The sequence below is a fragment of the Triticum aestivum genome, chromosome 7D (assembly GCF_018294505.1).
Source record: "Triticum aestivum cultivar Chinese Spring chromosome 7D, IWGSC CS RefSeq v2.1, whole genome shotgun sequence".
Lineage (NCBI taxonomy): Eukaryota > Viridiplantae > Streptophyta > Magnoliopsida > Poales > Poaceae > Triticum > Triticum aestivum.
Window position 1 is genome coordinate 409,150,301 of NC_057814.1, and position 18,059 is coordinate 409,168,359.

General features: G+C 48.3%; 2 protein-coding genes and 1 long non-coding RNA gene across 3 annotated transcripts; 1 reads left to right on the forward strand and 2 right to left on the reverse strand.

The window, feature by feature from the left end:
• Positions 1-501: 501 nt before the first annotated feature.
• On the reverse strand, positions 502-3,735 carry LOC123167372 (serine/threonine-protein kinase-like protein CCR4). Its single transcript, XM_044585215.1, has one exon. It carries the CDS (start codon positions 3,408-3,410, stop codon positions 855-857), a length of 2,556 nt encoding a protein of 851 aa, XP_044441150.1. The 5' UTR covers positions 3,411-3,735; the 3' UTR covers positions 502-854.
• Positions 3,736-7,195: 3,460 nt separating this feature from the next.
• LOC123164313 (bromodomain testis-specific protein) lies at positions 7,196-17,769 on the reverse strand. The gene is made up of 8 exons (XM_044581738.1): positions 17,545-17,769; positions 16,580-17,410; positions 16,392-16,469; positions 15,466-15,703; positions 14,915-14,993; positions 9,007-9,139; positions 8,262-8,546; positions 7,196-7,829 (listed from the first exon to the last, which is right to left on the reverse strand). The coding sequence occupies exons 2-8, from the start codon at positions 17,294-17,296 to the stop codon at positions 7,617-7,619; spliced, it is 1,743 nt and encodes a 580-aa protein (XP_044437673.1). The 5' UTR covers positions 17,297-17,410; positions 17,545-17,769; the 3' UTR covers positions 7,196-7,616.
• Positions 11,685-13,575, forward strand: LOC123164315 (uncharacterized). Its single transcript, XR_006482298.1, has 3 exons — positions 11,685-12,024; positions 13,065-13,242; positions 13,522-13,575. It is a non-coding gene; the product is annotated as an uncharacterized lncRNA (long non-coding RNA).
• Positions 17,770-18,059: the final 290 nt, after the last annotated feature.

Consider the following 18,059-nt stretch of genomic DNA (forward strand, 5'->3'; position numbering starts at 1 on the left):
GTTTTACCGGTCAAATTACAACTATCAACCAAAATACTACTCTCTCCGTTTGGAAGAAAAATACTGACGTGGTCCCTTTAATTTAATATATGTATGTCTACGTCGGTATCTTTGACAGCATACAAACAAAGAAATTGGTAGACTGCTTAATAATTTCTATTTCTGATTGATGTTTTCCTTGTTTGTTTGGTGAGCTACCGGAGACTTCACCAAACTAATTGTACCACTTGTAACAGTCGTTCACCTCATCAAGTTACCTGCCAACAGCAAGTGTCCTTGAAATGATCTTTAATTTCAACTTAAGCCACAAGAAAAATACACCTAGCCTTTGCGTGGTACTATATGCATTTTCATATTCATGTGGACGTTCAAGTGTTTGTACAACCACCATTTGCAGAGAATGAAACGAGAGATAATAAAACAGCAAGGGACATTATTGTAGACTTGTAGTACAAGACGGTAGAGAATCAAATCATGGTATGACTTATAGATGCATCCATGTACCATATGACCCTATTTTTCATTTATGTATATATAATCAACAGCTGTTTGTTGAGCTTTTAAGTATAGCTCTACCTACAACCTACCAAGTACGTACAAACCCACCACTACTAAAATTTCCCCTAAATCTACATACTCTGTGGTTTCATTTCATCTTCTCCACGAACCACAAAACGTTAAATTAACCGCCACAATTTACAGCAAACCCATTGATCGATCCATCCATCTCTTGCAAAATTATGAGAACTTGTTTTGATTTCTCACTGTATTTTTTCCTGTAAAATTTTATGGACAATAACTAATTCACCCTTCCTACACAGACACCGTAAAAGAAGAAAAAAAAGATCAAATCTTTACATGGTTGAGTAGGACCTGGCATGTCCGACGCCGGCGACCCGGCCCGACCCGAAGCTGAACTCGCGCGTGTGGTACGGGCTCCGGTCCTCCGACTCCGATCTCGACCTCGACCGCGACATGTCGGAGCCGCCGTTCCGGGAGCTGCTGTTCCGCCCGCCGCTCGCCGACCGGACCACGCACTCTTCGCAGAGCGTCACGGCCCACTCCAGCTCCGCCACCACCTCCGACATCACCGGCCGCCCGCGCCCGCGCGGCCGGACGCACTCGGCGCCGATCTTGGCCACGCGCGCCACCGCCTCCACCTCGTGCCCCCGAGGCGCGGGCACCCGGCTGTCGAGGATCTTGTCGATGTTTCCGCCCTCCACGGCCGGCACCGCGAACTCGATCACGTTCCTCGGCGACCCGCTCCCTTCCTGGCTCTGGTCCCGGTGGATCGCCTTCCTTCCGGTCACCAGCTCCAGCAGCACCACGCCGAAGCTGTACACGTCGCTCCGCTCCGTCAGCTCCTGGAGACGGTAGTACTCCGGGTCCATGTACCCCACCGTGCCGGCCGTCCCCGACGTCGTCGTCGGGCTCGCCGACGCCGACGCGCCGCTCACGAGGGAGAGGCCGAAGTCGGAGACTTTGGCCGTCCAGTCGTCGTCGAGCAGGATGTTGGACGGCTTGATGTCGCGGTGGATGATGGGCGGCACGGCGTAGCAATGCAGGTACTCGACGCCGCGGGCGGCGTCCAGCGCCACGCGGAGCCGCGCCTCCCATGACGAGAAGAGCGGGGAGTGGCCGGACCCGGCGTCCTCGCCGTGGAGGTGGTCGTGGAGCGCGCCGTGCGGCATGAACTCGAACACGAGGATGCGCTCGCCGCGCTCCTCGCAGAAGCCCAGGAGGGACACCAGGTTGCGGTGGTTGACGCGGGACAGCAGCCTCAGCTCCGACCGGAACGCCCGCTCCGCGTCGAACCGCCTCCGCCGCCGCGCACCGGTGGACGCGCGCTCGGCGCGCTTGATGGCGACCTCCCGCCCGTCGGGGAGCTTCGCGCGGTACACGGACCCGAAGCTGCCGCTCCCGATCTTGGCCTCCTCCGCGAACGCGTTGGTCAGCCGCGAGAGATCCTTGAGCGTGAACTCCTCGCACCCGAGCGGTCGCGCAGGCTGCGAAGCCGAGCGCTCCCGCGCCGGCATGACCATGATCTCCACGTCGCCGTCGCGGCAGAGCCGCCTGGACGACGACTCCCCGAGCCGGACGGTGGCGTGCGCCTTCTTGTCCGACTTCCTGGACGCCAGCACGTAGAACGTCAGCCCTGCTACGATGATCACCAAGACGCCGGCGCTGGCCACGCCGAGCCCCACGAAGAGCGTCTTCTTCTTCTTCGCATCACCACCGTCGTCACCGAGCTGGGCCGTACTGCCATTGCTGACGACGATCCTGGACGCGTTCAGTGGCTGCTTGCACGGGCTGCACACGGCGAGTTCTTCGCCGCCCAATCCGCCGCCGGTGCCGCAAAGCCTCCCTGAGTCCGGTACGATGTTGCAGGAGCAGTTACTCTTAGGGGCGCAGGCTCCCGGCATGGTGTTGTTGTAGACGAGGTGCCTCCCGTCGAAGCGGCCGTCGTTCCCCCAGCAGACGACGGAGTAGTTGCTCGTCATGACGGCACACACCGTGTCGCCGTCGGCCTCGATGGAGACGAAGGTGGTGTGCGTGTACTCCTCCGGCACCTTCACGCCCCAGCACCTCACCGTGCCGTTCCCGGCGAGTATGCACGTGGTGTTGCGGCCGAGCGCCATGGCCATCATGTCGGCCGGCAGCTCGTCGAGACGGACCGTGGGGTTCCCGTCGCCCCAGCACACGAGGCCGCCCAGCTTGTCCACGGCGCAGGCGTGGCGGCGCCCAGCGGCGACCGTCTGGAACGTGACAGCAACCCCGTCGGCCGTGAACTGGGGCGTCGGCGGCATGCGGCCGCCGTAGCACCTCATGGCGGTGTCGTTGCCCTTGACGATGCCGCAGAGGAAGTCCTGGCCGAGGGCGATGAGGGAGAAGTCGAGGCCCTTGGGGAGGTCGAGGCCGGGCCACTCCCAGCAGGTGGGGTCGTGGTCGTCGGAGAGGCCGCAGACGTGCGGGCCGCCGGCGGACATGGAGCGGAGCGAGGGGCCCCAGTAGATGCGCCGGCCTACGGGGCGAGACCGCCTGGCCTGCTCCTCCTCGGAGAAGGACCACCAGCGCATGGCGGCGTGGCCGCCGACGGGCGCCATGAGGCCGCAGAGGAAGTCCTTGCCGGCGGCGATGGCGTTGAAGGGGATGTCAGCCGACGGGTAGGACGTGAGGCCGCCGTCGGGCATGGACTTGCACTGGAGCTTGGAGTTGCCGCCGCCATCCTCGTTGACCCTGTCGATGATGAGGGCGCAGACGAGCGTGCTGTTGGCGGTGTGGGAGATGGCGACGGTGGAGAACTGGCGCGGCGACGGCGGCGCGGCGCCCGCGGCGACGGCGAGGAGGAAGGCGAGCACGAGGAGGCGCGTTGTGCTGGTGGCGAGGCCGGGGCGGCGAGACATTAGCATTGAGAGGCAGAGGGAGGAGACGACATGGATGTATGGATGGAGCTCGGGAGCTCGGGTTTGGTTCGGTTTGCTTGGATTTGATTTCTCGCTTGGTGGCTTGGCTTTCTGTTTCGGGGTTGTAGGTGGGTGGATGGATGGATCGACGGAGAACGAGTCGAGTACACCGCGTCCGCGTTGGGTTTCGTTGGGTTGGGTTGGTTTTACTTTTATATTTTAGTCATGCTATACGGAGTAGATTAATTCAGAAATGTGTGTGTGTGATTGTGATGATGGATCGATGATGAGGTGAGGGAGGTTGTTTTGGTTTGGTTTGGTAGACTTGACTAGGTCCGTTGAAATTCAAGTGTCAATGCTAGCTTGTGAGTTTCTCCTCCGTCACTTTGGTGCCTGGCTTAGCTAGCTCTCTAGCTGCTGCTTAGTTCCAAAACCACAATGATTGCCGGATGGATTATCGGTTACTGGAAGCAAATTAGTGCATAACCACTTAGCAGGGCATCTTTTTATTTTTGGGGGGAATTATCAGGGCATCTCTAACAGCAGAGAAGCAATACTATTCTCTCTTTTTCTTTTCACTATTCTCTTGTGCTTTCCGCATTATACTAAAATCTTTTTCTTTTTGCAAAACATACTGAAAACTTGTTATACTACAATACTCAAAACTTTCGATCTATTCATCTCCCATCATGGCAATACAGCGAATACCAGAAATAATAAAAATTGCATCTCGATCCGTAGACCACCTAGCAACGACTACAAGTACTAAAGCGAGCCGAAGACGCGCCGCCGTCTTCGCCCCTCCCTCATCGGAGTCGGGTAAAACTTGTTGAGTAGACAGTAGGGAAGTCGTCATGCTAAGGCCCCATAGGACTAGCACACCAGAACATCAATCGCCTGTTAAAGTTAGCGTAGATCAGAAAAATTCAACCTAAAAACACATGAACATAGAGGAACTATGACCAGATCCGAGCAAATCCATCAAGGACAGATCCGTCAGAGACACACCTCGACACGCCCACCGAAGATGCTAGACACACCACCGGGATAGCGGCTAGGCAAGGAAAACCTTATTCCATCTTCAGGGAGCCGTCATCGTCTCGTCTTCCTGAGCAGGACACAAACCTAACAAAACTCGAAGAACATCTAAAAATGAAACCCTCCGGCAAGGGCCGGGATCCACCACGCCACCATGGCCCTAGGCCACCGGAGACGAGGCGGATCGGCGGCGCCGACGGGAGGCGGAGAAACCCTAGCCTTTTTTCGGGGAGGCCTTCTGTAGGCTTGGCCTCTAATTATAGTAGTAGGTTGTTCCTTAGTGTGTTTTCTAATAATTAATGGTTGTATTAACCCTGAACATGTTCTAGTTAAAATGGCATTGGAAAAAGAATGATAAATACAGATGTCATATTGAAGATGGAATCATCCGTCATGGACATGGAGAGATCATACTTTCATTCACCAAGAGGAACTCAGCAAGTGTCAGAGCAACTCCAACTCCAACGGGTCGATCCAAATGGACGGCGCATTTATCCGCTTTTTGTCCGTTTAGGTCGGCCGCCCGGCCGGCGTCTGCCCAATTTTGCATTTGGGTCGGCAGTGCGTTCAACACATCGACCCATTTTATGTCCGCACTCAACTTTAAAAAAGGCATGCGGCCACAGATCATGCCGGCACCATGCCAGCGTCGGCATACATTGCCGGCTTCAAAAAATATCACCGTAGTTCATGCGCCACATGCTGGCGCACTCGCCAGCGGCTGGCACACACGTCAGCACACAAAAAATGGGGTGGGACTTGAGTTCGACCACGCCATCGCGGCCTCGTGGTCATGCCAGCATGCAAGCCGGCATACAAAAAAGGAAGGCGCTCGCGGCCACGGCATCACTCGTCGGGGAAATTGAGCATGTCGGCTTGCATCTTCTCGAACCACGGCCTCTTCCTTGGTGACACGGTGTTGAGATCCACCTTCATGATCTTCACCCCAGTCATCATGCTCGCGAGCGTCACTTCTTTCGCCTTGGTCTTGGCGTTGGCGGCCTCGATCTCCAGCATCTTGGCTTGCTTCTCCGCCTCCATCTCAAGCTGCTTGGCTTGCATCTCTACGTCCATCTCAAGCCTCCTCCTTTGGATCTCCATGAAGGCGTTCATTTGCTCTTCTTTGATACGCCGACGCTCCTCCTTCCTTTAGTCCTTCTTGTTCATCATGCCCTCCACGCTTGCGATCAAGGCGTTGGATGCCGCATCCCGCTTGTCCTCCTTCTTGGAGTTGTTCTTCCCCCGCGGCCGTGCCGGCTCGCCCTCCCCAACCTCCTCCACGGCTTGCTTCCCCCCACGCGACTTGAGGGCGGCATATTGCGCCTTGAACTTCTTCTCATCCTTGATGACCCGAAAGCAATGGGTACACGTGGAAGCCGGGCATCGGGTTGCGGGCAGCACCATCCGAGGAAACACCGATGAGCCGGTGCTGGCCGAGGCGACGGCGGCGTTGACAAGGCCGTGCTGGCCAGGGTTTAACCCTAGCATGTAGAGCGCCTTCCTCGTTGCCGCCGCGACGCGGGCGTTGGTGACCTCCTGCTGCGCGGCGGCGGCGGCGGCCTGCGCGGCGGCCTCATCCCTCGCGTCCGCGGTGTGCCTCAGGTCCTTCCTCTTGGCCGTGGTGGCGGTCTTGCGAGGGGCACGGGGCTTGTCTTTCCCGGAGGGGGCGGCGGCGCCGGACGAGGCGAGGGAGGCGAGGCCGGCGACGGCATCAAGGTCGATGGCGTCGTCCATGGCGGGTGTGGGGCGGGAGCACGCGGGCGGGAGGGTTTTTGGGGAAAATGGGAGGAAATGATGATGGTTGCCACCGACCAACGGGTCCGGGGAGAGGAGTAGGCGCGCGCGCGTCCGCGCCGACGGAAATCCGGCTCAAAATTGAGCCGGGAATGGGTCACTATGCGGACATCAAGCGGACGCGTGTCGGTTTGGGTCGGCGCGTTGGGCCGCCTTTTCTATCCGCGCCGACCCAAACAGCGCCAGCGGACGAAATGGGTCGCCCTTGCTCTCATATACTCATATCTCCCGTTCAGCAACAAACAAATTAATTTGTTTTGTTTTAGGGTTTCCAAGCATCTGATTCCGCACTGCGCAGTCCGTGGAAACGACTGAATCTCCCTCGCAAAAAAGAAAGAAATAAACAAACGACTGACTCTACCCTCAGAATCAAGAGCCCAACCCAGTCTGTACAGTCCCTGCAGAATTGCGGCCAAGTCGGAAGAGGTTAGTGGTGGTTTACTGTTTTTTAAACTTTTGACATTTATTTGGTTAACAAAAACCCACACTGGACCTGGACGAGGTTTCAGTCCAAGTTACGTGGGCTTGGAAGCTTTCCTACTCTTCTTCAAGCAAAAGGCTGAAAGTTACCACTTTGTCTGTACCGTCGCACAAGTATTGCCTGGGTGATTTTCTACATACTATAACATACTATATGTATGTAATTTTGGGGAATGCCCAGTCTTTCCAGACAACTGGTACACCCCTTTATTTATATTATCAAGAAAACAAGTGCTATTATGGAGGACAGAAATGCGGAAGAAAACAGACGTGCAAGACGGCAAAGTGTTTACTCCAAAACTCTCCGCTTGCTGGCCAAGGCCAGGCAGAGAGACCTTATCAGCAGAACAGCAGAAACCCCATAAAAAGCGCCACTTGTCCGCAGACCATCCTTACTATAGTAAGCCTGCTCCAGGGAGTAGGTGACAGGTTTAGGACAACTGATGAGAGAATGTATGTAGAAATCTTCAGGCCCAATATTCAATCATGAATCATGTATGCATCCCAGTCCCAATCCCAATCAAACTTTTTAGCATTTTGTTTTGGGCCTGAGCAAGCAAACTCAAGAAGAGTCAGGTAGCAGTTGGCCGGAAGAATCAGCTCAAAACACTACTTTAAAAGCCTCCCTTGAGAATGGAATTATAGGCTTGGGGACAACCCTATGCCAGGCCGGCAAGCAATGAGAGAGAGACACTGACGACATGTGATACTCGCATACAAAATTCAAGTCTACACCAAGAGAATTCTTCCTAGACAGGTATCCTCCAACTAATTCCGTACCCGAGCGTCATCAGCGATATTCCAACCAGCTTCCATGTCTTCAGGGAAGAGATTTCCCCGAGTCGTGATGCTGCTGCTTGGAGCTTCTCTCACAAGAAACCCGCTCATGGAATTTTTTTTCTACCGTTTCATTATCGCTGTCAGGGCGGCATGTAGGGGGCTCTCCTTTGGTGCCACCAAACGGCGCTGCTGACGGAACAGAGAATGACGACCCCTGAAAACGGAGCCCTGCTTGCTGGGGAAAAGGCGCGCGCAGACTTGCAAGAATGACTCGTTCTCCTGTTGAATGGGCAAATCCTCCATTTCCACCTCCTGGACAATTTCAGTCTGTGCCTGCAGTCAGATTACAAAAAGCACCGTTTACAAAACAAAACCTGAAAATATACAGGCATACGGAAATGACTTTTACCCAATATATGGTTGATGCCTATTGATCTTGATCCGGTTACTAACATCTGATGTGGGTACACTAGAAAAGAGAAACAGCGCAATGTGCACTAATAGAAGAACCGACAAAGCATATGAGTGGGACAAAAGGCACATTGCAATACAAGTCAATGTTATATTTCCATATATTACCAGTTGCCGGGAACAATTTGATGGTTCAGCTACCAAAGGTAGGAATACAGGCTGAAAAACCAACCACTTAACAAGACAATTATGAACCTTTTTGCCCATGTTGGTCCTAGCAACATTGTCAAATACTGCCACACCATACACAAAAAGAAGTTGAAATTTCCAGGATACCAGCCTGGCTAAAATTACCTTCTGTTCATGATGTCCAGCTACTGAATCATCATTAGGCTGAGTGGAAGTATGTTCGTCCTGACTGTTCAGATCTTTATACTCCTCTTCCTTATCCTCGGAATACTGTCTGGAGACCTCATCTTCATAGTCAGGAGATGGATTATTGAGGGATTTTCCAGGATCTTCCATCTGAGTCTGCGTATCATCTGCTTCCATTGTTGTTTTAAACACATCAATATGGCGTGGTTGCTCCTTACTAGAGGCTGTGTCATGACTACCAGGATTATTATCACCGAAGTTTACCTAGCGTGCAAAAGCTCAAGTTAGTTCAAGCATTCAAGGTGAAGACGATCCACATAGCTGGTGATACAGATTTACATTCCAAGAATAAGCAAGCTAAGTGTCTATGAAGTAAAAGCACACCTTCCACTACGACAACTGAATGAATGATGAGAAAAACTTATGACTACAGTTATGGAGTTACTTAAACGACACCAGGAACATTTGTGTCCCCGATATGGTGAAGAGTTATTTAGTGTGTACAAACACACAAACACAGATAACAGAAGCATGTCAATTCTACTGAGCATGGTGTGGTATTACTCAAATATAAAAGGAAGCAACTAGATTAACAGATCCGGTGTACATTACACAACACAACAGCCTCACCTCAAAAGGTAATAGATGAAAAATTCATATATATGCATACAGAACACAAGGAATGCATGACACCGAAACCAAGGATTTAGATGTTGATTCTAACCTCCATGTTGCGCTCTTCAGAAATGTTCACTACAGTGACTTCATTATCAACAGATAAAATTTCATCCCTTTCCTTCTTACGCCGTGTAACTTGACAAACAGCACATGCACAATCATTTTTGTGTCGATCATTCCTGTATTCAAACACACATAAGAATATAGAGTAATATCTCCTGCAGTAGCATAGAGAGCCAAAAATTCAGCAGCTGGACATATTGGGATAATGTGCTTTCTGTTTGTTAGGAAGTCCACGTGTTCTGCCATCCTGTTAAATAGTATTAATCTAACAAAATTAATCAAGGAAAAATATGTGCGCCTGGCACAAACCCACCATGCCTATGTGTTATATCCAGTCTCACGAACATGACACGGTTAGATAAGCTACCATGAATAACCAAGGAACATATGCCCTTACCCCTTAGTGTCCATTGGTGGTAATTATCACTTAGCTAACTATTTGAGGGAACAACGATGCAATGCCCCTCAACTAAAATGTTGCAACACAAACAGAATAGCCACATATAGGTAAAAAAAGAATGTTGCAACACAAACATGGTCACATAGGTCAGGAAAGTATTACCTACTCGGTTACTCCATTCCAAAATACAAACAGAATAGCATAATAGCCCCTACACAATTGTAAGAACTTAAAAGGAAGTATGCATATCTCTGTTATGATCCTAAAAAAATTTACACTTATGTTTTAATCCCAAAATAAGCTAATAATAATAATAAAAGTCAGTATCGCCAGTTGATAAAAGTCGAGAGAATTCCTTATTTGACCCTTTCTTAAAATTTGCTTCCCTATTTGGCCCTCCACAAAATGTTCTTCCCTTTTTGACACTATTTACAATTTTCCCCTATACTACATTTCCGTCAAATCTGGTACAATTCCGTCTATTTGACCTGTCAGTATTTTCTTCCATGGACCAATCTGCCCCTGTACGCTAAACACCAGAGAGGAAAAAAGGGGGAGAGATGGATCACGATAGAACTTGCTCTCGCACATAGCGGCGGCGGCGCAAGGCTGCGGATGGTGGCAAAGTGGAAGGGGAAAATGCGTCTGCAGAGGCCGCAAACCAAGGATGGTAGCTGCCGAAGGCCTTGGTGCGGCTCGGCCATCGGCGAACACCACCGCAGAGGGGTCAGCCCACGGCACTGGGGCGAGCACAGCCACGGCGCGGCTGCGCCGGCTCCAGTGGTGCCACAAGGTGTGAACAGCTTCTCCTGTCTTCTAGGATCGTCCTCTCCTGTCGCAGCTGGCTGTCCATGCAAAGCTCCACTTCGAGGAAAAGAACCAACACAAATTCTTCGGCACGACCAATAACTCGTTGATGTTCCAAAAAAATAACAGAGACAGCCTTTCTCATGATCCTTTCCTTAATCGCCACCTAGACTAACTCAAAATACATCTCACTAGACCAGGCGTGCTCCTGAAGCTGCTGGAAGGAATGAAGACGGGCGTGGCGAAGCCGGTGGGTGAGCACCGGACAGTGCTGCTGCAGGTGACGGACATTGTCCCAGTGGACATGGACGAGGTGGACCTGTTCCCGTGCCACGACCGGAGAGGAGGCTAATGTCAAGATGAGACGACCGGCGGCGGCGACTGCCTCAGTCCAGGCAAACGCGTGGTCTCCGGCTGCGTGTGGCTGGCTGGCGGCGTTCCCCTGGTCCTCCGCTACCGGCTGTGTGCATGGTCTCCGGCTGGTCGTGGCCAGCAGGAAGCATTCTCGTCTGCCGACCGTGCGCTTGGTCTACGACTAAATATGTGTACTAGTTCCGACCGTGGGCTATTTAGAGGATTTAATAGTGCGTAATACTTTTGGAACGTGATGAACAAACCAATATGGTACTGATCTTAGATATGGTAGTACATGTTTTACAGACGTTTCCTAAGGCTTTTATACGCACAGATAAGTTCAGCTAAGGACCAAATTATTGGAGTGCAACATTCATGAACATCTGTAGAACATCGGTGAACTGATTGCTTCTTCTTTTTTGTGTGGAACTGATTGCTTGTTTACTTAGATATCCAGTATAGCCGCACAATGCGCTAGGGGCAAAAAAGGTCTTCTCATCTCACACTTTAACATCGTTACTCCTAAATGGAAGCAAAAGTTACATTGAGCGTCAAATAGGGAAGAAAAATTTATTTTGGGCTAAAAAAAATAGGGAAGGAGATTTTAAGGAAGGGCCAAATAAGGAATTCTCTGATAGAAGTCGACAGGACACTATACCTGGCCAAATAGGTCTTATCACTACTAGAAACTACGAGTTTACCACTTTACCTAGAGCTTATGACTCCCCTCAAGGGAAACAAAAGCTATGAACAGTAAGCTCTAGGAAAAGATGATTTTTGGGTGAAAATAAATGAGTAAAACTTTACCTACAGTTATGTTTGGCCCCTAGGTAATGAAGACCATGCAGACACCATGTTGATTAGAAAAATAGGAAGGAGGTTCGGTGATACCACGTGAAAGCTATTTTTGGTGGGCAACTATTATTTTTTTGTCATTCCCACGCTAGCACCGCGCGTTTTATTTCGGCCCACGCTGTTGGGCCCACTAGGCAGTGATATGGGCCAAAGGAGCTTGGCGCTAGTGGACAAAAAGTTTCACCAAGTCTAGGTCTTCCATGTCCGGCCATCTCACTTTCCCCCAACTCTCCAGATCCAGCGCCGCCGCCCCTCCTTCTCTTCCCCCCTTCCGTCACAAATCAAGCACCGCCGGTTGTGATTCCGCTGCATGCCAACCTCCTTCTCTCTGAAGGTCGCCGCCCCTCGCCCCTACCCCTTCCTCGTGCACCGACAGATCTTGGCACTGGCACACCATAGGCACTGCAAGGTGAGCCCATGCGGCGATGGGACAAGAGGAAACATGTGGCTACTCGGTTCCATGGTGTATAGGGAGACTGAGCGACGGCAGTGAGCAGGGACTTGGGCTAGCGCCGATGAGCAGGGAACAACAGCGGCGGCGCCTGCAAGCACCATCCTCCATTGACAAGTCTCCCTCTATTGAAGGTATACCCATGCTCAATAACTTGCAAGTTACTGGTGATTACTTATGGTTATTGGAACTGATGAATTTTGATGAATCTAGGTACTCATGACATTTGTTTTCTGGATATGTTGCTACATGTTTCCTATCCGAATTAATGTTCATGATTTTTGGTGCGTATAACAGTACATACTCCCTCTGTAAACTAATATAGGACGCTTTAAATCACTATAAGGAGTACATGAACATGAGGAGTGTTACTTCTACTTCCATTGATGTCTCCCTGAATCAGGCAGAACTTTTTATCAAGAAACAGAGGGGCAAAAAAATCAGAACGAAAATAAATTACATGCCCAGTGGGTCACTAGCCAATAACCATGTGTACTTCCATATTGCACAAATAGGAACAAAAAAATGATCTGCAATTAATCATCTAGGCAATCAGGTTAACACGTTGGTACTATTTTTCTTTTTCATCCAAAACAGATCCATGATGTACTGAGCTTCCTAAACAGCAGTAGACAAGCGTAAGAATCCTAGTACTAATTAACATGCTCAGTGCAAAGATAGTGATAGTGTTGGCAAACAAATCATGAGAATACTGAACAAGATTTTTTGTTAGTTCGACAAGTTTAGTGTTTAGGTCACATGTTTTGTAGAGTGTTTTTGGAATTGTAAATGGTGTCTGTCTCATGGCATAATATCCTGGATTTATCAGAACTACTATGCAGCTCCTATGCCATCAACTACTCATTGAAAGGAATTCAGACAGAAAGCAATTATTAACAGCTGCATATTTGGAAAACAATAGCAGTTGCAAGGTGTATGTCGGTATTGGCACACTCGTGCTTACCATAATTTCTTAAGTAGCTCAATGCGGCAAGACCAAGTTTGTCATGAGTTTGCCAGAGATAATTTTCATATTCATATAAATAATTTGTTAGTTATTTATGCTCTTTTCAAAGAGTCGCTATTCTCTAGATATGTCTTGAATTAATTTCTGCATTTTTTAGTTATGCATGGCCTTCTTCACAAATATTTGAACTTACATTGGCTCTTGAAGCTTGGGGATCTTACGACGACCAATATCTGCGGCTAACGAACAAATTATAAATGACTGCTCTTCGGGGAAGCCCCATGGATAATTGGCTCTCTTCAATGGGTCTACTACTGTGTTATTACCGGCAAGACATCATTGCACCGTTCTCATCCAAGAACTTCTTATTCAATTTCATGTTCATGTATGTACTGTTCGTGTCTCACGTCAACTCTGCATTATTTTTGTTTGTGGCTTGACCATGTAATTTTCATTTGATTTCAATCTCTAGTTATATGCAAACTTGTGTAGTGTTAATTGAAATGAGCTAAGCATGAACCTTAGTTGTATGCGTTCATGAAAAACTGAACCAAGAACCAGAAATCACTTTATGCCATCAAGCACTTATCATACTAGCTAGCAAGTCGCTATACATTTGAAGCATGATCGTGTATGTTTTCACATCTGAGCTCTTCTCTTGCAGATTTTGGAAACTAATCAAGAACCGCCAGCTTTGTGTGTGCAGCAACACTCAGATGTAAGTTTTCTGGAACTAACTTGAAATGATACAAACTATGTATGCCTCTAGGGTGTTAATGTTAAAATGCATGCTTCGGTGATGTGCACAGCTTTATGTGTGGTGATCTGCACTGTTGTGATTATATGCATGCTTCTGTGCAAAGCATGATCATGGATTTTTTTTTTATGCAGGGGCTATGTGTAGTGTGGGGAGCAATTAAATCCTCTTGTCTTATGTCCATATTGTCCAAATTACATTCATTATGCTGCCTACCAGAATATTCAAGTCTTTGAACTACATGCTAAACTGCCTGCCATCACTAGTTTTCAGGATCACAATCTCACTTGGATGCTTCTCCCCAAGATTTGGAGCTTAACGCTGCAAAGATGTTTTTTATCCAGTGCATCTCGAACTTAACTCACTCGCTTGTCCCTCTACGGCAGCCAACCTCTTGATCCTTGCTTTTCTGGGTCTTGAAGTCTATCGAGCATAGATAACATGTTGTTGCAAGTTATTTGCAGTAGCAGATACTTAGCCTGACCAACAATGCTTGTACATGCTGATTTAGGTATTCTGCTAGCTGTAGAAATTTTAGATGTAGTGTGTTTTTTTAATTCTGGCTTGAAATCAACCATGAGTCCAATGTATGTGTCATTGTATGTTGAATTTTGGCTACAATTTATAAATTGGAATTATGGCTCGGAATTGAATTGTTTGAATTATGGCTGGTATGAATTTAAATTCAAGTTGCATATTTTTATATGGCAGATAAAAATATGATGTATCCCTAGGGTATTATTTGAACATATGGGGGAAATAGCTGTAGGGCAAGTTGTGACGTGGCATAATTCAAAAGGACCCCACCATCTCTCCCTAGAGCCAAACATGCTTGTAGGTAAACTACCTTTCCACGTTGGACAAGCAGCCAGGTTGAATTCTTTCCCTACAGCTTACGGCTCTAGGTAAAGAAATGGTTCCCAAAAGCTTGACAAGGGCACTCTAGGGAAAGAGCTCTTTACCGACTATTCTTCCCCTAAGGTTCTTCACCTAGGGCAAGCTCTAGGTAAAGCCTTTACCTATGGTTTTTTGCCTTTTAGCTAGGATATATGGCTCTAGATAAAATCGTAGTTTCTAGTAGTGTATAGATGCTATCCTGCTCAAATCATTTTGCAAAGTACAATATGTTACTTAGTTCATTTGAATCTCACTACTTCAATGTTCCAAACTTCTAGTCGATATGATTTCTGAAGAGCATGGCCCACAGCACATAAGACATGATATCATATGATAGTCTAGCCTCTAATTGAATAGATAAAGAAAACTTGTAGGTGGCCACAAAACAACATTAACTACATACCCTGGGCGACGCCGTTTCTGCTTAGACTTGCTTTTTGAACTAACTTTGGTATCCTCATCACCAGTATTGTAATTGCCACCTAAAATTTTGGGAAATACTGATCATATATATGAACACATGTATTCTATCAGGTAAAGAAAACTATATACAGCTAAATAAATGATCATGCAGTGTACAACATTGCTAAACTTCTAATACAATGAAATGCAAAAGCCTGGAAGGGAGGTGGTATAACAGCATTACTATATATTAGAAGTCATTTTTTTCACTTGTTATGTTATGCAATACACAAGTACAATAACGGAAAAAAATCACTATGTCAAATAACTTATCAGTAAATTCATAAATACTGATGGTATAAGTGACTTGATAATAAAGATGTCTTATAGTATAGAAAATGTTTCCTTTGTTCCTTGGTACGGACTCATAACGGTACATATATAGTAGTACGTGAAACAGGAACTACTGAAAAGAACTCATATGCAAGTTAAATGTTAGATAAAAGTATTAACTAAGGACAAGTTCGGAGCTATCATCTGTTCAATACTTACCATTCTCATGCACATCAGAATACAAGCCTGCTGCCAGCCAATTTTTCATGAAGGCCTTCTTTACCCGTTTCATAAGCTCTATTATGTAATCACCTTTACTGTTATACTTGGTACAATTATCCCATATAAACTGCACGTCCTTATAGACATCCTCTGAGTTCATATATTTGCTTCCACGTTCTAAATCTTGACATATTGTGCCAAAATCCATAGGAGTGTCGATAACATCAAGATAATCCTACACAATTTGCAAGTGTGAGGAGAATAAAAAAATCACATGAAAATAAAGTGAATTATTTTCCATAAGCAATTGATTTAGGAGCTTGCATGTATATAATTAGTTTCTTAGGTAATTAGAACAAAGGTCACAAGACATGCAGCTAGAGAAGTCTGTCTGAGACACTGCTGTGGAAGTGGTCTGCATTTGTAATTACTGTTTCTTACTATCAGTATGTTCAAGAAAAACAAATAGACTGGGGTTCAGAACTTGATCTTGTGAGCAAGGAAAGCTTGACTAGGTTTTAGCCAAATTAATCATATAATTAGGCAGAGCTTTCACGTATGCCATAGATCAATAGCCCTATCATAACCATCAGTTTTATTTACTCGGCCATAGAATTAAAGATGGGGCAGCAACCTACTTGAAAATAGAGTTACCCCAGAAAAATTGCAGAAGAAAAAGATAGGGCATGGGAAATGGAAACCTGCATACTCATAGCAAGTAGATGTCTGAACCAATTCAGTGGAAGTGATCGATACTACACCACTGAAGACATTTTGTGGAAGTGACTATACGACACCGAGACTTATGAGGGGCTGACTCAACTAAGTGTTTAAGATCTTTTAGAAGGAATATATTTGTGTGTGAAGCCTACCAAAGTTCCAGGTGATTTGAAAAGAAAGAAGAGGCACCACAAAATACTCACAGGTATTCCCAAAGCAATAGGATCCACTGGGGTGTTAAATGGCTCAGCTGCGTCGACCTTCATAACCTTCTTAATAGCCTGAGAGCAAAAGAGAATTTCAGTAAAGGTTTCATTTATTTCAGGTCTTTACCATGTGATATTTGGAGAATCAAAAGACGCCAAATAAAGTTGAGCCAAATTGTACTCACTTCAAGTGCAGCAGCTAACTCTTTCTCATCGCGCTGAGATTCCAGGGTAGACTGCTTTATCTCTGACCCTTGTGAGTTCTTTGGCTCCGATGCACTCTCACTTTCCTCGGTTCCTAAAAGAGTTTCCTGCTTACTTGGAAGAGGTTCATGTACTTCATCAACTTCCCTGTCCTGGGTGTTATCTTGTGCTGAAGAAGATAATCCCGCGGACACGAACTTTATGCTTCCTGCTTTCTTTGCCGCCTTGTCCTTATCAGAACCACTCAACTCCGTCTCCTGCCTATCAGTTGTCTGGCCAGTTGACGATGCAGCGATACCTATTTCGGCAGTAACTTGCTTGCTCACTTCAGGGGCAGCAGTCTGAGATTTACCAGCATCAGCGGGTGCCTGTGCTACCGACGAACTATTGTTGAGCTCCGACGCCTTGGAGGTTTTGAACTTCAGCTTCACACGACCGTATACTGCCCCCACCTTGGGCTTGGCGTACGGTATATCAGCGGCGGGATGAACCGGAGCTGGGGCAGGGACGCTCGGCTTCTCCGGCTCAGGAGGAGGAGATGGTTCAGGCACTGCCGGAGTGGACCTCGAGACTGGCGCATTCTCCGCTGGGATGTTCTCTTCGGTGCTTGGGCTGGACGGAGATGCCGACGAAGAGTCTCCCCCGGTGGTATTCGAAGAACTCTTCTTGCCCCGCGTGCTGCCGCGCTTGCGCTTCATCTTATCCGTCTCTTGCTAGCAACCAAAGATAAAATTCTTGGAAATAAGCCGCTCCCGCACCTGCGCGCCGCGCCCTGAGGGGATCGATCTCGCGCCGGACGGAATTAGGATGACCTAATCGGAGCAACCATGAATGGACGGACGGATGGGTTAGATTACTACGAGCACCAGGCATCCAAGAAAACCAGGCAACGGAGAGAGAGAGGACGGCCGCTGCCGCAGCGAAGAGAGAAGCTAGGGTTCCTTACCGGCAGAAGAGGAAGAAGGGTCGATCCACGGCAGTGCGGTACCAGTGGGGCTGGCTTGTTGCGTCCTGTTGGTGCCACGAACTTGTGAGGAACAAAAGACCGGGAAGTGGAAGGCGACGAATTTGGGGGAGGGATCGGGGAAGAAGAGGGGTAGGCTGGAGGAAGAAGAAGAGGATTAGAAATCTCAGGAGCCTTTGTGGGTTTGTCGACTGGGCTGCGTGTCTTTAAAATAGTTCATGTGGGCCGGGCTGATTCTTATGGCGCTGCCGGGCTGTCTAAGGTTGTTTATGTCATACCCAAGATCTCTCTCAAAAAAAAAAAAAGTGAGCGGCACAGAAGAAAAGCTCCGAGTACCCTAGGCGATTAGGGTTTTGACCTACTCTGCTGGGATGCGATCGGCGTTGAGTATTTACTACTGGCAGCTGCGGTGTGCCCCTGCTCCGTGCGCTTGCGCGGACTCTCTTGTGACCTTGTAGTTCTGCTCCAGAATAGGAATGAAGTCACGTAGCTCATTT